Source organism: Sebastes umbrosus, chromosome 5, assembly GCF_015220745.1.
Source record: "Sebastes umbrosus isolate fSebUmb1 chromosome 5, fSebUmb1.pri, whole genome shotgun sequence".
Lineage (NCBI taxonomy): Eukaryota > Metazoa > Chordata > Actinopteri > Perciformes > Sebastidae > Sebastes > Sebastes umbrosus.
The window spans coordinates 14,129,494-14,139,741 of NC_051273.1; the positions used below are offsets into that span (position 1 = coordinate 14,129,494).

Consider the following 10,248-nt stretch of genomic DNA (forward strand, 5'->3'; position numbering starts at 1 on the left):
TGCAGATTTCTGGCTCAGAGTATGAGAAAAATCTGCCTTTAAAGATATGGATTATAAAATTCACTACATTTTGAAGACACTACAGAAGAATAAGGTAAACAACTTAACAGATATCACCATTAAACTTCCCCAGTTTAATACTTACATTAAGACAATTATTTTTTCTTCTTAAGTTTTCTGATATTTTATGTTTCAATAAGCAAATGAGTTATTATCTAATGTTAACATCTGGCAAATTTAGGAGAAATCTACAGACGCAAATAGAAAAAGTAGTAAATTAACACCTAAATGTGTATTTTGGATGTTTTCTTTCCACTAGTAGGAAAAAAGGACATATTATGGAAGCAAAATAGCCCAAAATCTCAAAATTGACCAGTGCATAAAAAAGGATGTGGCCTGTGGTGTCTGGTGTTTCGTTAATTTTTATTCCATTATGTGTGAAAGGCTTTTGATAGAAACCTACATTTAAAAAACAGACATCACTCCCAAAATCAATCAATCAATGGGGTGAGTATATATCTTCAATTTCAATTCACATTTGCTTTCCAAACACTACTATAGTTGATTGTTGTCAAAAAGACGACAACCTACTGTGTCCACTTCATTGAGTACATTTCATTGATGATGTACTTTACAGCTCCATAACATAACACAAAATCACCCATGTAAAATATACAGTATGTGAACGTATCGATGTTTGCCAATACTGCATGACTGGCCACAAAAGTAAAAATTGATTACAGCACTTGCCTCTTTCCAAGACGGTCCTGTTCAATCGCTGCTTTACGGTGTTTACCTCGATGGTCTCCACTTCCATCAGTTACAGGCAAGGGGCAGATGATTCAGTTCTGTTGATCAGTAACCTCGATAGAGGCCAATAAACGTCAAATGACAAGAAACTTGTGTTTCAAGAAGGTATAATGAATGTTTCAATATAAGATTGTCTAATATAAATCATGTCACATTCATGTGGTAAGAATTATTCTCATCTCTCAATATAATGTTACTAAAATAAAACATTCATTTAAAAAAATGGTGAGAAATAAATCACATTCATATTGACATCAGAGTGGTCTGATGACACATTAATTAATTAATTAGTCTTTCTCCCTATTTAACATCATACATCACTTGCTACTAATGTATCTGCAACAGTTACTAGAAAACAATATTGTCAACCACATTTCTATATCAAACTATAGAAAAAATACTTTGTATTTTACCCAGTTTCTTATTGCATTCAGTGAAACAGCAGCATTAAATCTACATTCTAAAACATTGTGCCAGTTGCCAATGTTAACATGATAACAGAAGTCAAAAAGTTGTGGTATAAACAGCAATATTTAGGCAAGTTTAAGTGCAACAGCGACCCTTAACGAGGGCCAAACAACATGTCATTACCGGGACACATTATCTTTTCTGGAAACACCTTCATTGCCAAAGAAATTCTAGTCTCAGACTAAGATCCAAGACATAAGATATGACTGCCAAAACAAGATTTACAGCACCACATAAATAAATAAATAAATAAATACGTTTATCACATAATCTAAAAAATAAAACAGTAAGATAATAAAAAAGAAACAATTAAATCTTCTCTCAGTCACACAGAACACCAGCAGCTAACCAGAACTCTTGTTTGGCTTCAATTGTTAACAATGACTCACTCATTTTACAGTCTATCTTCAAGTGTTTGGTGTTCACTGAAATACCACAATTCATCCATAATCAATGGACATTAACACAAATTCTGATCCAAATTATAAATGTTTATGGCTTCATATAGAGCTGGTCTTTTCCTTGGCGAGTGTGTGGCTGCTGTGGTCTTCACTGTCGTCCCACTGTTTGTGCTGAGCTGGAACATTTCCATTAAAAAAGATGCTTGATTCTTCCACATGTTCAGTCTTTCTCTTTGGTTTGGTTGATCTGGAAGTAAAATATGACAAACAGTCAGGGATACACACAAACATTAATTTACAGGTACATTATGTCATGATTTGTGCAAATAAAGATACTGTACCTGTTTTCTGGGATAAGGCAAAGTGTGCGATACAGGTCGGCTGTTGAAGGTGATGTGAGCGAGACACATCTGGGTGTGGGGGAGGTTGTGCCAGACCGGCATTTGATGAGCTTTTCTGGAGCCGACGCTGTACTCGCCTCTGTTTTAGCTGCAAAGATAAGGTGAAACTTTATTGATCCTCCTCAGGAAAGTGACTTAGTGATAGTTATAAATAAAGACAACAAGCAGGTAATGCGAATTATAACATCAACCCATACTGTAACTCCAAAATAAAAGTAATAAATAATTTTGAACTGCCAGTACAATGTAACAGAGTAGACACTCACATATTAAAAAGGCACTTTTAGACTTTGACATCTGGGGTTTCTTTGAGTCAGGAAATGGACTCAAGTTTAAAAACTGGTGTTTGAGCCACATCGCTCGATCGTCCTCAAAGGTCTTCCTCTGCAAGTTAAACCAGATACAAGTCACTTCAAAAACAGTCACACTTTTTAAACTTAAAGTGAGCAAACTGATATAAACCAGTCATCTTGACACACTGCTGTTTTACACAAAGAGCAAAATGTGCCATGTTCCCTATATTCTAATTCATACCAATTTTTTGTGAAAAGTGTGTTGTATAAATCACCTCATGGCTAAGTCTTATAGCTGCTTCAGTGAAGTTCCTCCTCTCCCTCTCAAAGATCTTCCTCTGTTCCTCGAGGGTCTTCCATTCCTCTCTGAAGCGCTCTTTCTCCTGCAGCATGTAGCAGTCGCTCAGCAGGGATGCCGTCTCCTCATCACACGGAGAGCTCAGTTGCTGCTACAAGAAGAAGATGAAGATGCATAGTTTGTTTAGCCAGAAGTTAACAGAAGAAGTGTTGCAACAAACAAAATGCAGCATCTTTCCTCCAACATGCAAACCAGTTTTCAATTTAAGTGCTTGGTTAAAACTATAAGAGAGTAAACACTGAATTAAAGCTACAGTTAGAGGTCAACTAATGTTTAAAAATAGCAGTTTAACATGTAAAACTTTCCAAGTGTTCCTTCACCTCCTACTCGAAATTGATTATTGATTATATGGCACACTTGTCTCACATAGACTGTTTATAAGAAGTGGACGTAGTCACCGTGAAGTCACCCATTGGTTTGTAGACTACAGTCCAGCCTTGAGTTCGGCATTTTTGCCATCACCATCTTGTTTTTTGGCCGTCGCCAAATACATAATATCGTCGTACTTTGCAAACAGAAGTGACACTAGGGGGTGTATCTAAGTATAACCGAACACTGAATAGGACATTTTAGGGGACCAAAAGGTTATAATTAACTTTCATGAATTGAAAACACACTGTAAAAGGGCTAAAGTTGTAAAACGAAAACATGGACAACTCCCAGACCGGACAACGCCGCGGTAGCGACCTGTCAATCACAAGGTAGCCACGCCCTAAAGCATACCCTGCTTTATGGTCTATTTGACTCTAAATGGGACCATAATTTACTAAATGAACATCATGCTGTATTGAAGAAGACTTGAAACTAGTGATTGAGACCATAAACTCATGTTTACAGACTTTACTGAGGTAATGAATCAAGTGAGAAATGGGATAATTTTCTCATAGATTTTCTATACAATCAGACTTCTTTTTGCAACCAGAGGAGTCGCCCCCTGCTGGCTATTAGAAATAAGGAAACAGAGGTAGCCGCCTGGTCTCAGCACTGTGACTTTGACTCTTGACATTGGCCACTTGAACTAATGAACTCTCCAGAGAGCTTAATGAATTACATTTCTGGGCATATTTTAGTCTTACCTGCAGCGCCTGCTGTTGTGTTTGAATGAAGTCTCTGCACTGCTGGATCTCCAGCTTCAGTCTGTCCATCTCCTCCTCATGAGTCTCTCGGGAAACAGCATCAGTGTTTTTGTTCTCGCCCATCTGAGCTAAAGACGCTGAACAAACAACCCAGAAAATCAAATTTTACAATTATGTTTACATCCATCTTCAACGTGTTGATTTTAAAAGACAGAAAGTAAGGATCCAGTCTGGAATATCATTGGAAAATCAGTCCATGTATTTTGGTTGCTTCCATACAAATTCAGATTTTTGGCTTCAGTATACAGTATAATGTAAGCTTTGAGCTTTGGTTGCTCTGGCAGTTTCTCTTAAGTTGGAGAGGAAGCTAAATGATCTGGAATTCTTATGTGACACCAAGTTACATTCCTTCATGTATCAGGGTCAAACAGGGACAGTATGCTGCATGAAGACTACCTTGGCTGTCCAATCTTTCAACGTGGCTCTTGAGTCTTCTCCACTGGAGGCGAATACTGTTGGTCAGCTTCTCCCGGGCCTGAACACAATACTGCTCTACACTTTCTTTGCTGGAATCAAAAACTTCCTCTTCCTCCTCTGAGTCAGCCTGACAATGAAAATGAAAATATCTTTCAATCTATTGATAGCACGTCTGGCAAACAACACAGATTAGATAACAGGCATGGCAGGATGGCTATCGGCTGTCAATCAAATTGTGATACATTTTAGGTGTGGTTATTGGTTATCTGCTTGATCAGCCACTTTGAAAACAATGTTTTTAGGAATCTCTCCACCCAGCAACATCGAGACAACAACGAGAAACATCTTTAAGAGATTTTTTATTCCATCCTCTGTCATCTTACTAAACAAATGACTTTATTAGATATGCCACTGTTTTTTATTATGTCTATTTAAGATATGTATTAACTGTTAGTATTCTAGCGCTTCCATCCCAACCGTTTGACCCACTTATAACATTTTTATCTGCTCCACAGTTAAAAAGTAGCATCAGAGAATAGAGAAAAACAACTTGTCCTACCTGTACGCCATCATCTGGATGTTTGTCGTCTTTCAGCGTTGGTTTCCTTGAACTCAGAATGGACACAATGTCTTTTTTCATCTGCTGCAACACTATCTTCAACTCTGCATTTTCCAGCAGCAACTCCCTTTGTCGGGTGTCATAGTCACTCAGCAGAGTCTTATACATCTCCCCCTCATGCCTTGGGATGACAAAGATAATCATCGATGTTTATTTTGTTCATTATAATCTCATACATGACACATCTACAGAGGAAACTAATTAAAGCTACAGTAACATCCAGCAGTGCCACCATGTTCCTAAAATAAATCTGTGTCACCTAGAAAGCTGACAAAGGAGCTGACCTGCAACAGTAGGTTTAGTAGTGCATTCTGTATGTAATGTAAAAAGAAATTGGAAGTGAACTTACTTTGCTTCTGTCTTTTCAGTTTTCCAAAGGCTTCTCTTCCCATCAGCTCTTCCAATGTTGTTTAATACATCAATGGCTGGAAGAAAGACAAATGTAGGAAAATAAAAATTAAAGAGTCTCCAAGACATGTACATATTAATATCTTGTGTGTTAAGATGCTGGTTTAATTTTAAAATGTTAAATGTTGAGGCTGAACAGGTTTTGTCTTTAACCTTGTTTCTTCTCCTTTTTGTCAACCAGAAGTTGATTCAAGCGCTCCTTCAGTTTGTTAAATTCTCTTTCTTTCCTTTTCATCTCATGATTGTACTGGCTGGCCCGGCTTGCAATTATGTTCTGAAGTTTTTGCACCTGGCAGGAGGAAATCAAAAAAATAATTGTCATATTTATGTACATGAGACCAAAAACCTGCCTGTGGATTCACTCAGCATTGTCTGGGGCAGTAAGTCCAAAGAAAGTACCTCTTCTTTTTCATTTTTCAGGCAGTTTTGCAAACTCTTCACTTTCAGCTGCAGCTGTCGTTCTCTCTCAAGGAGTCCTGTGTTTTCCCTTTTGGACAGTTCAAGCTGCTCCTATGATAACAGAACAGCATTGATATGGACATTTAATATGAGAGTTCATTTTTCAGTATTGACAAGTAACTCTTGAGGTCCTTAGCTTTGGTTAAACATTTGTCCTGTTGATCTATATTTTTACTTGAATACAATATAAATAAGGAGGAATCACTGGAATTAAATGTTACTGTACTTTTAAATGGGTGCTGGTGTACTGCAGGTAATCCACATTGCTGCTGGACTTTAGCTGCTCCACTTCCATGCTTTCCAGGGTCCGAAGGCCCCTGCGGTGCAGCTGAATCAGGTCGTACATGCAATTTAGCACAGCCACAACGTTCATCTCTGGGCTGCCGCTCGACTCCTTCCAAACTGGTGGGAGGCCAAGAGATGACACCTCCTGTAAAGGGGAGAATAAAGGAGGAAAAGGACATTGCAGTCATATTATCCACTTCTTAGACCACAAGCATGTACTTATCAATACACCAGAGACACGTGTAAAGTTACCAACCTGATTGATGTGTGATAGACATTCCTGCACGTTGTTCTCTGTGCAGAAGGTACTGAGCATGTAGTTTCTTTGCAGTGGCAGAGATGATTGGCTAAACCGTCTTAAGGGAGATGGTCTACATTCAACGGAGCTGCTGCAAATGTCCTTGACTTCTGGGTAAAAGAAAATTCTGTCACACATATATACAGTATGGCCTTATGCTAATTTGTTAATGCTTGACAAGAAAAGGAAACCACTTCATATACAGTAAACATTACAGGAATTGAGGTTACATTTGACACAAAAACTAAAAAATAGCATTCGTGTTAGTTTAACCTGTTCCTAACTCACAAGGTTTGATACAGAGTACAAGATAGAGACAATTATACAGTAACCTACACACAACTGTTGAGGGCAGAGCACTGCAGTACTGTACTTCAGTTCATCTAACTAATGATGATGCCAACATAAAGTCAAAATCACATTACAAAATATTGTACAGTGTCTGAGACATGTAAAGGTTTTAATGAACAACTGCTGAGTACAACATGTTTCATTCACAGGGCATATACACTCGTCTACAAAGACGTGAAAATGTAAACTCACCCAGGGAGGACTCTGGCATTGTTGCAGAGCAGCCTTCAGGCTACGTGTCTGGATCGTCTGCTACATGTGCAGGATACACAAAGCTCGCCACAAGATCCACCTACGCAGTCGGTGCTCCTGAAATAGAGGGTCAGATTAAGAGCGCCAATTCAACAAAGTCCGGATTACGAGGCAGTGGAAGTAAACGTGCAGAGATGAGGGGTGGAAACACGCAGCAACCTACATAACAGAGTGTGAGGAGGACAGCAGATTCACAAGAGCTAATTCATCTATCACAGGCAACGAGCCAAACACTGATCAGATAGTGTATTCAGAGCCATCCAATAGATTATTTAAAATATTAAAAATGTGTGTTTATTTAGAGAGTCTTTTACAAAGATTGTTATGTTGATGTTGTTGTGGATTTTGTCTTACACCGTTGTCACTCCAGGAGTATTTAACAGGTTACAGGATGGGACCAGGCAGGCATCTTAACTCAATGCTTTTATCGTCAGCTGATCAGATTAATCCCAGACGCACAGTAAGGTGATTTGTCTGCAGAACCACACAAATCAGAGACATTTCTCCTCCTGTCCTGTATGAATAATGCTTATGTTTTCCACAAATAAACATACTATAGATATTACTGAAAACTAGCATCATATACATCACCTCATCCTTGGACAGCAACTATCAGAGCATGAGCAGAAACTGCTTTTAAAAACTGAATATTAATTTTATGAGGAACATTTTCTGAATTTAATTTTCCATACATTTTAGTCATGAGAAGGCTGTGACTCATCGTTAACTAGGGAGACCTACCCTTTGGTTTCAGTGATACTTAATCGGCCTGGCGAGACAGATGGCAAGCCTACAGGCACAAAGCTTAACAAGCCTGCATGCTGCTTAGACTCAACAAGTGTTAACCTTTAACTCATTAGTCAAGCTTTTTTCCAGTATAAAATCTACAAAGGGTATTTTTTAAGTAAGCCTTTACAGAATAGATTTTAATGTTTGTGGTCCCCCTGGGCCATGTAGGATAGGAATTAATTGGAGTGACGTTTTAGACCAGATAACTAATAAAAACTAATGCAACAGTCCTGCAATAAGTCCTACCATAATAAAAAAAAGTATAATGTTCAGTTTTCAATTTAGTCTATTTTATCACCCTCATTGATATGAAAAATAAGACACACCTCTCAGTATAATACAGTTCAACAGCACCACAAACTTTAGCCTCCAGAATGACCATGGAGTTGAATCAACACATCAACAGTTTCAACAAAGACTGAACATTATAATGAGATTCAAGGTTTGTTTATTGTGATTCTACAACACAGGACATGCAAGTTGTAATCCCTTTATGCTACACAAGAAAAAGAAATTGAATTGCAGGGTGGGTATTGTCTTTTAATATCCTTATACGTTCATGAAAGTGGGATTTATTGCATAACCGTTGTATTAGATTGCATTATTTTTAGCTAGGTGTACCCAATAAACTGACATATATTTATATATCCTAGGCAGGGTCTGAAATTAAGCTTTTTCCTCTGAACATTTCTACCGGCCACTCAATTTCTTTGTCTGCCACTTCTGTAATAAGATAAGATAAGATAAGATAAGATAAGATAAGATAAGATAAGATAAGATAAGATAAGATAAGATAGGATAGGACAGGATAGGATAGGATAGGATAGGATAGGATAATATATTCCTTTATTATTCCCGCATTGGGGCAATTTGCAGTGTACAGCAGCAAAGGGGAAAGTGCAAAAAACAAGATGCATCAGCTAACACAGTAATAAAAAAAAAGAGCTAAACAAAGTGTAGCAAAATATGAACCATTTAAATAGAAGTAAGTGTAAAAATAGGAACAGTATATACAGTATTGACAATAAACAGACTATTAACAAAATTGCACAAGTGGAAAATGATATTGCACAGTGAGAATGAAATGAAATTCCACCTGAAAATATTGCAAATATGAATTACACCTGAGTAGTAATCTATGTAGAACACTGAGTCAGTATACCAGACAGTAAAATATGGAATATATCATGTAACCTTGTGTCGGTCACGAACGAGCTGGCTCTTTGAGCCGGCTCTTTTAAGTGAATGGTACATGTCCACAGGGGCTTTTTTTATCGCGAGGGGACGCAACGCTTCCCAACATTGGAAGCTTGGTGGGCTGTCCTAGACACAAGGCTGTCCCCACCTGATTGGACAAACGCTTTCCCTCCGTTGGCTGCCGGAACCAGTAGGGAGGCTCGTTTGGAAACTTTCTTCTCTTATTTCACGAAAATAGTTCACCGAAATGTGTTTCTGAAAACAGTCGAGGCGAGAAATAAGCCTTCCAGTTGCTGAATCTGTCTTTGTTTTGGATCGACAACGTTTATTTTAAAAGATTCTCGGGAGTTTCGAGAGGCGGCGAGTCACGTCGGACGCCTGTGATTTGCATAACGTAGACTAGCCCTCAACTTTATGCAAATGAGGAGCGGGCGTTGTGACGCTCCGTTTTCTCGAATCGCGCCGCCACGCTACCAGAATGCATTGCACGGCTGCTTACATAGACAATGAATGGGGAGCGTGGAAAGCACGGAGCCTGTGGACACGTATCATGACTGAATGTTGTGTTAATGACGTCCGTGCGACCAATCAGGTGATGAAAGACAAGGACCATACCCTCAAGCAGGGAGGTGCGGGGGGGGTGCACGGCACGCTGACGGTCTACAGGTACAGAGCAGGAGGAAGAGGAGGAGAAAGAGAGAGAGGAGTTCGGTGCGCGAATAGCAGACAAGATGAGTGACAGTCGGAAACGAAGCAGCATGTAAAATTATGGTATTCTGGAAATTATAAAGTTTAGTATAATTATATTGAATAATTTAAGTGATATATGTGCACACATACTAATCATAGGTCAAAACAGCACTGAATTTGGCTGAATTATAAAAAGCAGAAGTGGTAAAACGAAGAGCCCTTTGGGAGCCGAAAGAGCCGGCTCTTCTTGGTGAGCTGAGCCAAATGATCTGGATCACTAAAAAGAGCCTGAATTCCCATCACTAGTGAGTCGAGCCTCCAACTGAAAACAATCTGACGTTGAAGCCGAGCGGCCGAACAAGTTTACTAGTTAAAAACAGGCGTTTAAATGTTGACTTTATAAAGAAGTGACTACCAACTTATTTCAATTACCTCCTTAGCGTTGCAGTTTCAAATGTATTTCCCCAATTGCTCCTTGCTTCACGATACAGCAGCTCCTTAAGTCTGTCTACAGCTCACACTCACCACTGACGGACTGACTGAAGCAAACCAAACAGCACGCTAATTGGCCGACTCGTTGTCTAGCAACCGAGCACGGCTCAATATGATTGGCTGT

At 38.9% G+C, this 10,248-nt stretch overlaps 1 protein-coding gene across 4 annotated transcripts; it reads right to left on the reverse strand.

The window, feature by feature from the left end:
- Positions 1-404: 404 nt before the first annotated feature.
- Positions 405-10,215, reverse strand: LOC119489138 (afadin- and alpha-actinin-binding protein-like). Of its 4 annotated transcripts, none has more exons than XM_037771344.1 (14): positions 10,065-10,215; positions 6,897-7,013; positions 6,312-6,460; positions 5,997-6,200; positions 5,711-5,821; positions 5,465-5,600; positions 5,253-5,328; positions 4,844-5,024; positions 4,264-4,411; positions 3,808-3,944; positions 2,649-2,822; positions 2,347-2,464; positions 2,021-2,168; positions 405-1,926 (listed from the first exon to the last, which is right to left on the reverse strand). In XM_037771344.1, exons 2-14 carry the CDS (start codon positions 6,913-6,915, stop codon positions 1,779-1,781), a joined length of 1,749 nt encoding a protein of 582 aa, XP_037627272.1. In that variant the 5' UTR covers positions 6,916-7,013; positions 10,065-10,215; the 3' UTR covers positions 405-1,778. The 4 variants fall into 4 exon arrangements, with proteins under 4 accessions (XP_037627272.1, XP_037627273.1, XP_037627270.1 ...); XM_037771345.1 differs by having other exon boundaries at positions 2,649-2,819; positions 6,312-6,463; XM_037771342.1 differs by having other exon boundaries at positions 6,312-6,463.
- Between the last annotated feature and the right edge of the window lie 33 nt (positions 10,216-10,248).

Excerpts from the sequence above, each read along its gene's own strand:
- LOC119489138 (XM_037771342.1), bottom strand. Across the intron at positions 5,329-5,464 it reads CAAAAAGGAGAAGAAACAAG|CCATTGATGTATTAAACAAC; the intron begins GTTAAAGACAAA and ends TCTTTCTTCCAG. Across the intron at positions 3,945-4,263 it reads TGAAAGATTGGACAGCCAAG|CGTCTTTAGCTCAGATGGGC; the intron begins GTAGTCTTCATG and ends TTGTTTGTTCAG.